The sequence below is a fragment of the Neopelma chrysocephalum genome, unplaced genomic scaffold, assembly GCF_003984885.1.
Source record: "Neopelma chrysocephalum unplaced genomic scaffold, ASM398488v2 Primary Assembly neopelma1_60, whole genome shotgun sequence".
Classification (NCBI taxonomy): domain Eukaryota; kingdom Metazoa; phylum Chordata; class Aves; order Passeriformes; family Pipridae; genus Neopelma; species Neopelma chrysocephalum.
In genome coordinates this window covers 17,787,427-17,801,724 of record NW_020897715.1, presented here as the reverse complement: position 1 = coordinate 17,801,724, position 14,298 = coordinate 17,787,427, and the positions used below count along the sequence as shown (strand labels likewise).

The following is a 14,298-nucleotide window of genomic DNA, read 5'->3' as shown; positions in this document are numbered from 1 at the left end:
ATCTGAAGAAATGCTATTCATAACACTTCTTTCCAGACAGAAGTGACATCAGATTCTCTCTACATAACCAGTTCAAAACTCAGTTTGCCCATTCATACAAAAACTTTGCTTTCTCATATCATCTTTATCACTTTCAAAACAAAGTTCTGTCACATGATTCTGACTTATTAAAAAACTGAAACAAAACAACACCATGTCATTTACATTGAATAAAGATAAAATAACTCTGGCTTTTAGAGAGTAAGTAAAGCAGCACAGTTTTTCTAGACAGTACACTCAGAGACAGTTTAGAAACTCTCTTGCAGTAGCTCTTGCAACTCTTCCAATTATAATGAAAATGAATTGGAGGAGATCTGTTGTAGGAACCAAAAGCCCCTTGCTACTAGTTATTACAATTCCACTTGCAAACGCTGATTCCTTTTTCTGTAAGTCACAGAATAAAACCCCATCTGACACTAGACACCAGCATGAAGCATAAAGAGTTTGACTTCTACAGGCCAGTATAGAATTCTGCACCACTATAGCTCTGTAGGATGGCTCACCTTGAAATTTTCCAGGAAGCCCCCACTGCCGTTCTCTATCTTGTCATCCTCCCCTGTGGGTAACCCCATCATACTGCGGCTGCGAAGCTGCAGCTCCTCAAAAAGGCTCTCCAAGAGGGCACTCCGTGTTCTTTCCTGCATCAACATTGGAAACGAGAACATCTTTTAATAGGAGCGGAGGATTTTTTTCCTATTTTCTCAATGTCTCACATCCTTCTCAAAAAAATCCAACAACCAACCAAACAAAAAATTCCCAAAACAGCAACAACGAGAGCAACAAAACCCCATGAAAATACTTTAAACAGTATAAAGTGTTTTAACTGCATAGTTACAGTTTACAGTTTTACTACACAGTTATTACGGCAGTAAGAGCCAGCCCTTTTAAACTCTTTCTAAAGCAAGTCATAAAGGACACTTTTTTACAGCTGATGAAACAGAGGCATGTTTTTTCCAGATCAGGCAAACAGCAGTCTGGAACAGAATTTTGAAACCAAAAATCAGTGATATCAGTATGCATCCTGTGGCATAATACTGAGTTTCAGCTAACACAGAATTTCCTCCAGCAAACTGTATGTGTCACATTCCCATTCTTACTTGAGGATTAGACCTTTACATTAGAATGCACCTGTTCATATTTTATCACACCTGCTATGAAATATGAAGGAAGCATTCCATAGCTGAGTATTAACCACATTTCATCTTCCTTTCTTAAGCAACACAAAATCAAAAGTTAAACATTTTACTATATTTTCTTAATCTGACAATAATATCTTTATAACTACATATAATTATAATTTTTAATGGAAGCAACCAGGTAATAGACCCACCTCTAATTTAGCAAATTTCTCAGCTCGATAGCAGCTGTACTCAGCATTGATGAGCTTGACCAGAAGGAATTCACGAAACTCTGCACTCTGTAAGATAAGATGAAGACTAGACTAAACTAGAGATGAAAACAGTAATAAAAATATCACATGATAAAAGCTCTGCTTACTACTCTTTGGACCTCCAAAGTCATTTAGCCAGACTGACAATACTGACTCAGAACATTAAGTGTGTGTACGATATCCTCCTGCCATCTAACATTGGACCAGAGAAACAAACCTTTTTAAATATGGCTGGATTTGGCAGAGGGGGTCCAAAGAAGGGGACATCATCTCGGGCTGTGACTGAAACCTGAAATAATATAAGGGAGAAAAAAAAAGTATTGTAACACAAGTGAAACTATCAAAGTTTTCAAACTACTATGATAGACCTGATCCCTTCTGAATAATTTACATATGCAAAAGAGATCTAATATAGCATCCTGTGCATCCCTTTGTTTCTGAACTCAGTAGATGAATGTGCTGATTTATCTCCCAGAAATTCAGCTGGATATGCACACAGCAAGAGCAACAAAAAATTGAACTGATTGCTTTTTTAAAAAATATTTTTAATAATAACCAGTATAACCAGTATATTTACAAAAAAAAATGCTTCTATTCAGGCTGCAAGATTTACCTCCACTAGAAGAACTTTGGTCAACGTGGTTATACTGACCTATTTGGTTTTTTACAGAGAATCCTTGGTAGAGATACACTGCACACTGAGGGGAGCATCTCAGTGCCACTGCCACTCTGAGTCACAGGTGATAAACATGCAAAAGCATTTTCCTAGTATGAGATAAGCTCCTACCTAACATACCAATGTCAAAAAAGGTAACTGTAATGCAGGCCAGCTTTTACATAGTCACAGCACTTACTTATAATTACATGCAGCTATCTTACCAGATACATACAGCACTTCACAGTATTTCAGAGTTATTTTTTTTGTCATGTTTGAGATGGAACAATACCATTATTTGCTATTTCATTCAAGAGGGAACAATGTCATAACAATTGCAACTGCCTCAAAATAACAACGAATAAATGTCACAGAGCCAAAGAGAGGTGTGAGTTTACCGAGAGGAAGAAGTGAATTTTTGTGCCCTACAATACAGAGAACAAGAGAAGTGGAATCCCATGGAAGCCCCTGATCAGCACAAGGCTTTCATTTGTCACTACAAAATGGCTGCCCAAAGCAGAACAATGGAAGATGGTTGCTCCACCACCAATACCCTCTTCAGTGGAAAAGCAGATGGAGATCCTGTCCTAATTTTGATATTCTCAGTGCTCCTGTAGACCTCCAAGGCATAAGGACTCATCATCACCAAATCAAAATCCCTACATAATACATAACACACGGATTAAAACGTTTCTACAAAGGAAACTCCATCACAAATACAAGTTTCTTTATATTTTCTGCTCTTTAAGCATGACTGAAAGTTGAACATAAAGCTATATAGACATCCATACAGCGTCATGTCAGAGACGGAGAAAGAGAGCTGTGTCCAAAGACTGCAGATATGGCATATGAGCTCTAGCAGGACTTCTTTCAACTAGAGGGCCCTAACAGGTAGCTGTTCCCTACTAGACAGGCATCACTTCTGGGATCCCCAAAAGCAGGTGTAGCTGGTTCAGATTCCACAGATTAGGCCAGCCAGCTGTTTCTGACCTGCAATTTCAGGCAGTGCAAGCTCTAAGCACAGTGCGGTGCAGCAGAAGAAATGCAGACGTGAATTTTACCTGACTTATATCATGTAAGCAAGACAACCCCCGAAGTGGGATCAATTGTGCCTCATGTCCCTTGATGTAAACAAAATTCTTTTATCTGAATTCTTCCTGCTTCTATTCCCAAGCTTCAAGCTTCAGAAATTCATCAGCTACTCTGAAAAACATACAACTAACACTCTAGTTTCACGTGCAGATACTTAAGAAATGAGGATGACAGCTGACTGAATCTGTACCTTTCCCAGAGGCCCAAGTACAGGTTTCCACTTCAAGGATCAAAATCAGTAGAGATGAATCTATTGATTCTGGTTACCTTGTAGAGAGTGTCCCCAGTGGTGCTATGAGTGAGCTGAACTACCACATAAGCATGTAGGAAATTAGAAGCAATCATATCAGGGACAAAAGGTGTGCTTTCATCCTGGAAGATGATGGCTACAATGTCATTCCCAATGTGACGCTTCCGCTGAAGCTGGAGAGGAAAAAATAATAAAAAGAGAAGGCAGGTGAAAAAGAGCAGAACAGTACAATGGGGCCTCAAACACCCATCTGCCAAGCATCTCAAACCGATCTGTTCAACCAAACCCCTTACCACTACTTTTACCATTACTCCAGCCATGATTCCCAACATTATACAGCTAGTCGTTCTCCCCTCTACACAGTCCTTCTTCGAACATCCCTCCTCTCTTAGCCACACTGTTGTAATTCTCCTTCTGATACCTGTTGGGAATCTCCCTCTGTGAAGGGTAGCTTTGTAGATACATGAAACATGATCTCCTTCCCCCGGAAATTTGTATAGACTGACTCAGTGCCTGTTTGACCTCTGGTAACATCCAAGCCTCCCCGGAACCTGAGCAAATCCATACCATGCCATAGGTCAGGCAGTAGAGATGAGAAAGCAGAAAGAAAAACGACAGTATCAGTAACAGCAGTCGATCAGTATTATCAAAGGTAATTTTTAGGAAGTCAGTGATAGTGATGCACCAAATCTTACCCAAACCAATGCACTGACTGAAGCTGCACAGTGTTTCTGCTGGTGAACGTACCAGCTTGCTAAAAGCTATGAAGCTAAACCAGGGATCCTCAAAGATGCTACTTTCTTTAGTATTCTTCCGAGAAACACACTCCATATTTCAGAACTACAGAAGGGATAGGCTGCCCCACAGAAAGAGCCTAAAACAATACTGTTCCATACCATTGTGAAACAAACTTGTATTTGCACTTGTTAAATAAAATTATTCTTTGATGATACTACGGGTCAGACTGAGATACCAGGAAAATACCAGCAGAGACCTAACTAGTTTCCAGACACAATGTCTGACAAAAGCATCCTGGGCTTCTTCACCTGCACTGGGCTTCAGAGGACACAGCACTTTTCTGAAAGCAGGGCTCTAACAGAGTCGCAGCCTGTGAATGCACAGTGTTCCCTAACTCAGTTTGGCTTTCCAGCTGCACTGGGTACGCACCCACGGAAATCCTGCAACTGAATCTTGTCACCAAGGAAATCCAGGAACTCCAGGAAACCCTGACTCTCTACTGTGTTACTGAAGACTTCTTCTTCAGTTGTCTACAAAAGGAAAGCAGAAGTTGTAAGAAGCACAAGCAGTACAAAGAGCAAGCAGTAATTTCTATGCACAATTCAACCAACAAACATCTCTGCTTAAATACATTTCTGATCTGGGCCTTCCATGGTGCTGGGGATTTCTACCTCAGCCCCAAGCTGCCATTAGGGTTAGACTTAGGGTTCAGATCCACAAAGCCTGCACTTCCATGGACACTGGGAGCGGAAGAAGCATGCCAAGGGAAGCATGGCATTGCACCAAAATTGCTTCCTCCACATCTTTATCATCTGGGCCACTTCATGGTGCTGGGGAGCTTTGCCTCATCCCTAAACTGCCTTTAGGGTTAGGATTAGCATTCAGAGATCCATAAAGCCTGCAGCTCCAGGGACAATGGGGGTGGAAGAGGCAAGACAAGGGAAGCACAGCACTAGAACAACATCACTGCCTCCACAAATTTCATGTGGGCCGCCTATGGAGCTGGGGACTTCTGCTTCAATCCCAAGCTGTCATTAGGGTTAGGGTTCAGAGATCTACAAAGCTGCCAGGGATACTGGGGGTGGAAGAGGCATGCCAAGGGAACCACGGCACTGCACAAACACTGCTGCCTCCGCACCACTGCCTCTGGACAGCACAGATCTTCTTATTACATTTAAGCTAAGAGAACTGACTCTTTGCATTTTGTCTCACATATAGGGGGATCTGATGGAGCTTACCTGTCCAGGTTTCTGGTAGATGACCCCAAATTTGAAGTTATTGCTTATGACATGTTCATCAAATGCAACAATAAGCTGCGAAGCCTGAGGTAATGAAAACAGAAATTATCAGCTGGATTTCATTAGCCAGATCTTGATGGAAAAGTGACATACAGACATACCAGAACACTGTACCTTGGGATAGAGGACAGGAAAGAAGCGTTCAACATTCACATCCTCACACAGTAGCTGTCAAGTGAGAAAGAGAGGGAAACAGAAGCATGATTATCATTTGCCCTAGCTTGCTACACACATGAGAGTGCAGGCACTGTTTACAATTATTTGACAGGAGCCACTTCAGGCAAAAAATCTGAGCTAAAATTAGAAGAGAAAGAAGAGAGGCTAAATGGAAGGGTAGGAGGGAACTATATGACAGTTCTACTGGGAAATAGTAGAAAAAGAGGGAAATGGGAAGACAGAAGTGAAAATAACTTGAAGAATGAGGTCTTAAACAGGCAAGCATGAATCTCACCTTTGCCATCTGGACAGCATTGGGAAACTCATTCAGACAGGAAATGGGGATTAGGTCATGTTTGGTGCCAGTACGAGTCCTGACACAAAACAAAAAAAGGCATTAGAGACATAGCTGAAGGGAAACACAAGCAACACTGGCTCTTTCTTAAAGAAAGAGTATCCATTTCTTCAGAGTATCCTTAAAGCAGTAAATCCCAAAGGGATTGGGGACCCCTGGTGGCCTAGTGGTTAGCATGCAAGACTCTCACCTCTGCGACCCAGGTTCAAATCCCAGCCAGTCCCCCGGGCAGATGGAGCCTGTTAGCCCTGTAAGGCCATCCATCTATGAGAAGGTCACTCTAAACAAACCTACGTCCTGAGGACCTCACTGCCATTGTCCAAGCTTGCTTGGCCCCGGCAGATGAACCTTAGGATTAAAGGGTGGGCTCAGTTCAGCGCAGGCTGTGTCTCACCTAAAAAATCCATTGCGCAGGCTGGAAAGGTAAAAAGACCTTTCCCCAAATCTTCGTTTGCGAAGACTGGCCATTATTATTATTAAATCCCAAAGGGTTAATTTTAACCCTAGTGCATAAAGTCACTAGAAAAACAAGGTACTTTCACTTCTTATTGTTCATCACTTGTTGTGGGGAGCAGAGGAAGACGAAACAGGAATGTTTATTCTCTTGCTCCTTTGCATTCTTTTCTCGTTTAAAGAAATATTTTGCTTTTCTCTTGCTCACCCCCGATGTTCTTTCACAGAAATCTAAATGTTGAAATACAATTCATGAACAAAGAATAATAAAGGATTCCTAAGACCATACAATGAGGGCTTGAAAGACTGTAAAAGGTCTGTTATAGACAGCCTAGGAAAGCAGATCTAAGCAAAGTAAAGGAGGTAGAAACTGGTGTAGCATTGTTCCAGAAACCTGATAAAGAAAAGCTTCCTTCCTCTATATTGGTATATTTAAGGAGAGATATCTTTATAAGGAAGAAGAAATATTGGGCTTGTCAGAATCCTCTTCAAACCATTATAAACAAGCTACTGAGCAAAAAGTACTGCATATAATGAAATATCTTCATAGAGGAATTTCTACCCTTTTGTTCTTCCTTGGTCTCTTACAGGGAAGGATTTGGGGCTCAGATAAACATTCCCAGGCACAGCTCATAAATACGCTCTCTCTTTATTCCAAGATTATTGCTGGCACTGAAGCATTATCTGCATACAGTGATGGAAACCCACCAGTGATTCTCTTGTAGCTGACTCCTATGCAACCAGTATTTTCCCTCAGTCCTGGACGAATTCTTCTCAGCAGCAACTGTATTAGAACAACTGTTGGTTCCAGTAGCATGTTGCCTACTGGAAATTCACCCAGCCCATACTGTGGTAAAAAGCTTTTCTGAAGCGTTGCCTCTCACCTATGCAAGGTCCATCTCTATTCTTCCTCTAGTTCATTCAGCAGCTCTCTCTGGGCAATGTCTCTCTGTGGAAGCCCTAAAGGTTATGGCACTTTGTAGGCTGCCCTGGGAACCTAGGGAATGTTCTAGCTCACCTTCAAGGGAGCCTTAGTCTTAAGGACAAAGCCTGGGCTAGGCTGTCCTCCATTAGGAAATCTATATTCTCCTAGAGAGTACTCACATGTCTCTAAGTAAACAAAAAACACAGAAAAACTTCCTATTTGAGGGAAGAACAGATATCTTTCACACAGATACTATAAAGATGCACTTGCAAGCACCACTTCAGCTTCCTGAAGGAGACTGTTGAGAGCAACTCAGAGGGGAAGGCAAGCAAAAAAATGGCTCAAAGTTTTCTTTGTGGTCCTCTCCAGAAGAAAGACATGAAATTCACACCCACTTCTACGCAGAGGAAGCTCAAGGTAAGATGAGAGACACAGCACAGTAACATATGCTTCAACAACAGCCACTGTTACCTCAGCAACAGGCGTAGATTTTCCTGTTTCTCAATCTGTTCATACTTCACAGAAAGTACTAGGTAGCCCAAGGACATGTCACTGGAGTAAAAGTTCTGGTGCTCCTGCAAACAGGAAGCCAAAATGCATTATTCCCAACATGCTTCCCAGAGAAATTTACCAGATTTTTTTGCATACAACCTGTCACTCCAGATTAGCTGATTTTTAATTTAACTAGCAACAGCATGCTTGAAGACGTGCATATGCTGTCTTCCAGCCCACTTGATCATCAATGCATGAGCATATCAGTCAGAGTGCAGCCACTGTCAATTCATTTTCTCCTCACCTGTCCAACATCAGAAGGGCTCCTGAGAAGGAATAGGATTAGAACATTCAGCAACACATTTTGAAGAAATCGAGTTTCTTGTAAACCAAATTGTATCTTCCGTGGACTTTCCCTGTATTCATTCAGACTGTTCAAGACTAAGCAGTGGTCCTCAGCACATTCAACTGGATGTGATTGTGGGAATTTTCTATACAAAAAGTAAGGATCATTATGCCAAATGGTTGACCTCCAAGAGCGCTCACATCTCAGGAAGGATACAGTCAGTAAGTAATCACATTGCAGATGAAGACTGTTCTCAGCAGTGCCACTGACACTGCTCGAGCTTTAGCAGAGTCTGCCTGGAACAGAGTCATTCAGTCAAACCATGAACCACAATGCAAACATTTTTACAGTCTCTATATGTAAGTGGCTGTGGCCAAACATTTCTCCTGGCTGTACAGCCATATTCCAATGGCCTATGTATATCAATATATATTGATATATAACCTCTAATCTCAAAAGGTTAAAGCCTTTTGACACAGGATGTGAACGGAAACCTCTAGCACATTGAAAATACTACATAGGTGGAATCATGCAGAAATGCTTTGATCACTCCCATCGTCCTAGTGGAAAACCTCTTTATAGCCAGTATTCAGAGCTGGCTGCTACGCAAACTCTGACCGAAGTGCTGAGACTGAATTTATGCTTTCAGCAAACAGTCCAAACTTAACGGATTTGACGTATAAGCACAGAGAGACCAATGAAAATGTCATGCAGGGGATTTGGTTCTCTTTGGATTAGATTAATATCTTAATCTTTTGCTGATAATGAGAACTTCTGTTGAAAGGGGCAGTAGTACATTTCAGTATTTAGCCTCCAACCCAAAGGAGTACAGTGAGATTGGTATGGTACTTGTGAGCTAGCAATGATGAAAGTTGGGGTCAGGCTCCTCAGCAAAGCAAAGTAACAATAAATAAAACAAAACAAAGACTCACAAAACCATTATCGTCTCAGCTACCCTATAGCAGGCAGAATTATCAGTGCCTCCTTATGCCTTGGGACCATGAAAATCAGAAGAAAGTCATACAGCAATCTGCTGACAGTGGATCAGGAATGTGCCCACAGAGACCTGCAGTGCAGAACAGTTTAGACAACAGGAAAAAAATGAAGGCTTCCTCTTAGTATCTTTTATAGACAAATCCTGGGATTTTCCAAATCCCAGATGATTTACCTCAAAATATCTAGATGGATTTCCCACTTGTGATTCTGTATGAAAATGAACCTCTGTCTACTCACTTGAGAAGTCAGATGCTCCCAGGCCATAAAATTTACACACTTCCGTGGGGAGCTTGATTCCCAAATTCCCCTTGTCAACAATTTCACAGAGAAGAGGCACCAACTACTATCTTGTTTGTTGATGTGTTTTCTAATGATGGTGTTACCCATCACCAACTTACTTGGAAGATATAATCAAAGTACTCTGCATATGTTTCAGTGTGTACAGATTCTGTCCTTGTGTATACCACTGGTTTTATGCTGTTTGGTTTGTAGAAGTGATCTCCTCAGCCTAACTGCAAAGTGTTTGTCACAGTCAAATTAAGTGGAAGAAAGAGATAAAACACTGCTTCCATGCAAATGGGCTGTTCTACCACCAGCCATCAAGAATCAAAGACAGAGTCAACCTGACAAGATGGCCAGGGAGAATGAAGTCAGTAACCAGGATTGCAAGATTCAGAGGGAACATCACAGGAAGCACTGTATAAAAGCATCCTTATCCATTACAGAAAAGTGAGACAGTAAGTTGTATTCAGTTGTACAGTCAAAGCTTGCACAATTTGAAACGTGTTCTGTCAAAGGAATACTCCAGACACAATAGATTAGTAAGAACTCAATGGGAGCAAAGAGTAATTTGATCCAAAATGGTTGCTAGTCTGTCAATTCTTTCCTCAGCCTTTTGCCTAGAAAATATAGAAGGTCTGTTCTGGCTTGCAGAACCCCTCTCAATACACTGGTGAGACTGCCTTTTGCTGTCTACACAATTTTTTGTATTAGTCATAGCTCTGACTCACTGTGAAATAAAAGATATATCTAGCGAAATAATCTGATATCTAGGTGGACACAGTCAACTTGAAGTTAACAGACATGAACCAATTCTCTCTTTGAAACAAAAAATGGAATAACTAAGACTACAATCACTACCCTGAACCTCAATGTGAAGATGAAGCTATTTGACTTCTTTAATTATTAAAGATATGATTGTCCCCATTTTCTCTCTGAGACAGGAAAAAAACAACACCCAGAACTGCCCTGCTACTGACTTATGGGTAAAAGGTTTCACAGCTGATCAAATGAGAGGGTCTGAAAAAGTAAAAGTGTGAGTAAAGAGCAGCAAAGAGGCAGAGTAATATGGCCTCTAGCTGCAGTGTTCAAATCCCATAAGTTCAGTGCGATCTGTAACTCAAGTCAATGATAGTTACTGAACTTATCTGTCCATGGGAAGAAAAGGTGAGATCAACGAAGCCACAAAGGACAGTTTATTTCTTCTGATCATGACTTTCAGGATACTAATAGATTTTTGGGATGTGAACAAGAATCAGGTGCAGTAGTCACTGTGACAAAGGGCAGAAAGACAGAGTAGCTGAGGAACAGACAGATTCAAGGAGCAAAACAAAAGCATGTTAAATGGTCAGCTGAAGTCTAGAATCAAAACCCATAAATGAAACAAGTCATATGCTAGGGTGGATGGCCAAGACAGGCTATTAAGGAAAAATATGGCACAATGCCAATAAAAGTCAGGACTAGAAGGTAGAGCAAAAGACAAGGAGCCAAAACCTGAAGTTAGCTGCAGCCAAAAGTAACACTGAGCTGTGAAGACCAGAAATCACGATGCCTTTTGGTGAGACTTCTAAGCCAGACCCCAGCAGATTTGACACTTTGAGATCTCAGTTGTTTCGGAGACCAGGCTATCAGTTCTGTAGGCAACATAACAGGGTTACACAAAATGGTGCAATCTTCACAGCAGAATGGGCACCAGAATTAGTGGAAGTCTTAAAATAACTGAATTTTTTTCAAAGCTGTTCTGGCTGTGTAGCTTGATCCTGAATGTAAGCCTGGGTTTTAAACAGAGATCTGAGTAATCATATGTATGTATAAACCTGTAATTTCCTCATTGCGATTTTCTTTTTCCTCTGTGATTTTCTTTCTCTGTAAAAACACATAGGCAAGACTTCACGTCCTTCAATGGACAACAGCATTTATTGTTAGCTGTCCTGATATTAAGAGATGAACCATCAAAAGACTTTATGGTTAATACTGAAGATTCTCAGTGGTGACAAGATACGCTGGAGCTGAGATGACCTATATATAGGTACAAATTTGTTCAGCCACAGAAGCGGTTTCTGTGACATTTAATGCAGTCTGAAAGGAAGGTCTGGATTTCAAACAGATCTCTGTGAAAAGAATTAAGTATCTTCCATGAGTCCAAGGGAAAAGACTAACTGACAGTTTGCCTCAGAAGTTATAAAGCTATTAAGACATCTGCCATCTGCAGCAACAGTACTTTAACCAGCATGAAGAAAGGACAATCTAATGGAGAAACACATGATCACATATGAATGCATGGCAAGAAAGCTTCTCTCATCAGCACTGCTAGCCTCAAGCACTTGTGAAACTGCACCCTAAGTTTCTTTGAATGTATACCTTCATTAAATCCCTCCTGGCTTCAGGTTACTTCTCTTTATTAAGCTTTGGAAAACAAAGTAGACATGGAATTATTCCCAAAGTATAAGACATGAGGTTTTACAGCCTTCTTCCTACCGGCAGAATAAATCTTACTGTGTAATCATCATATAAAATACAGACCATGATGCAAAGAAAAGGAACTGAGCTAACGCTTGTGTGTCCTACTGCTTTTTTTGAAGGTTGTTTTAGAGGGTCTGCTATAAAAGGTTCTGCAAAAAGAGTCAAAAGAATTGTCTGAGTGACCTGTATATGCACACCCATGCATAACACAGACATGCATATTAAATTTGTAATACCACACACAATGCTCTAATTTCCCAACTTTTCTAAAGGATATTCCCTAAATCATTTGGCTGTGCCTCTCCCACCACATGATGCTTCTGGACTCTTCTTCAGCCAAGAACCGTTTGCCATTATTCAAAGCTTGAAAGAGAACTTTCTTGACATTGCTGAAATAACCCTCCCATGTTCTCAGCAAGAAAAGGATCCAATCCACACAGAATCAAAATCAATGGTATCACAAACTTTGCACTGAATACTCATCTAGAGAAAAAGCTCTGAGCTCCCTCCTTACCTAAGCCCTTAAACCATTGGGTAAAGTTTTCTATTAGGAAGACTTTTCTGTGACAAGAGTCCTGTTCACCCTGTTCTTTTCTGACATTGGCTTGCTCAAAAACGTGCATGTTTAATTGAATACAGACACACATTCATATCAATTAAGGCAAAGAATAAAACACTGGACACTAGAATAGGAATAATATAGGAGAGAGAAGATTTTCTGTAGTACTGAGGCACTGATGGTTGGGCACTCTGCAAATGCAAAGTCTGATGATACAGGAAATCCTGGATCTCACTTGGAAAGAACAATGATGATATGGCCCTGCTTGACCAGGAGTATGGACAAGATGAGCTCCAGAGGACCCTTCCAACCTCAACTGTTTTGTGGTATCAGGTCAGCAGTGAATCCTACAATCAGATCGAAAAAATCATATCCCAATTTGCCTCTCATGCTATCTGTCTCTGGGAGCCTTCAAGCACAACCCCAAATTCAACATGACATAAAAATAATTACACTTGGCATACTGAAAGCTTCCAGAAGGTTGCAGCATAAATGTCCATTAACAGATTGCACAGCAAATCTGCCAGTCTTGAAAGGAAGTCTCCAGGAAGGCTTTCTTTTTTTTCCTAAGTACTTATAAATTATATTAATATGTTTTCAGAGTTGCATACTACACAAGCACAACTAGTGCTGGGGATGTGCTCAAAGCTCTACCTATTCCTGTTGTTGAACTTACTGAGCAGTCATTGAGGGAGATCACTGAGTAAGCAGCATGAGTACACCTGTCAGGCTTTCTTATCTCTTTATGCTATGAACTGAACCTCAGAAGAGATCATGGGTTGTTCTCACTTGTTCTTGATGGCTAATATCATCCTTAGATCCAGTCTGGTAATCAACCAACTCACTAAGTAGGCCAACCCAGATGGACCTTAACGGCTAGCCAGCAAACATACACTTTATGAGGCCAAGCTCTGTTTCCCTATGTGTCAAATTGGAATTTTTTAAGTCAAAGAACATTTAGCACCAAACTCACTGTGGTGGTTTGGAGCTGGCTCCCTGCCAAGTCCCCAAACCCCACCACAAGAGCTCCCCCCCACCAGAACCAAGGGAAAAGAAAAAACCCAAGAGAACTGAAATAAGAGAGAGCTAAAGCAATATATAAATATATTTACACTTATATTACATTTATATACAATTACAAAAACTATATACACATAAGAAAAAAAAAACCCCAACACCCGAAAACAGAAAAGGGAAAGGTAAAAGGGACAAAACAAAAAATCCCAAAAAAACAGGTATACACACTCAATAAAAAAACTAGCCAAAGAAAAACCTTAATACTTTCCTTGAGATAGCACAATCACACTCAACACCACTGCCACACTACCGGACCCCGGATAGGCAGAAACAACAGGCCGTGTAGGCCTGGCCAGGCCTCAGCTCCCCCACAGGAGCGAGACCAGCCGTGGGAGTCTGCTGTCTCCAAACCTCGCCGGAAGGGAAGAGAGGAAGCGGCTTCTCTCTCATCTTATTTATACTCTAGCTTACGTAAAAAAATCGTAGGGAATACTGGGAACATGGCCACTTCCTAGTTCCAACCTGGTTACCAGGAAGGCCTAAAAAATCAAACAACTACACTCACTTAAATCAACAACTATAAAACACACATTCCAGTTTCATCATACACATTCTGTGATGACCATACACTGAGGAAAACAGACCATTTTTCTTCCTACTGAGAGGCTTGCAGTGTCAGTGGTGAAGTCGCCTCGAAAATAATACCATCTCCATTTCCAATTTTATCACACTGTTTTCCCCTTGTCATCCCAAGGTTGGTATCTGTACAGGAGCCTCAAAATAGCTTCTTAACCA

The 14,298-nt window shown here is 41.0% G+C and overlaps 1 protein-coding gene across 15 annotated transcripts in view; it reads right to left on the bottom strand.

Annotated features, from left to right (window-relative positions):
- Positions 1-14,298, bottom strand: part of LOC113966536 (rap1 GTPase-activating protein 1-like) — a 45,941-nt gene that overhangs the window by 16,519 nt on the left and 15,124 nt on the right. For all 15 annotated transcript variants that reach the window (XR_003533864.1, XR_003533867.1, XR_003533866.1 and 12 more), the window contains 10 exons: positions 7,823-7,926; positions 5,914-5,992; positions 5,577-5,630; positions 5,403-5,486; positions 4,594-4,694; positions 3,848-3,977; positions 3,444-3,599; positions 1,647-1,718; positions 1,370-1,456; positions 543-677 (listed from right to left, as the gene is read on the bottom strand). Coding sequence is in view for 11 of the 15 variants with exons in the window: in XM_027681395.1 (XP_027537196.1) it covers positions 543-677; positions 1,370-1,456; positions 1,647-1,718; positions 3,444-3,599; positions 3,848-3,977; positions 4,594-4,694; positions 5,403-5,486; positions 5,577-5,630; positions 5,914-5,992; positions 7,823-7,926 (1,002 nt within the window). In the remaining 4 variants the exon portion in view is untranslated. The remainder of the gene's footprint in view (positions 1-542; positions 678-1,369; positions 1,457-1,646; positions 1,719-3,443; positions 3,600-3,847; positions 3,978-4,593; positions 4,695-5,402; positions 5,487-5,576; positions 5,631-5,913; positions 5,993-7,822; positions 7,927-14,298) is intronic.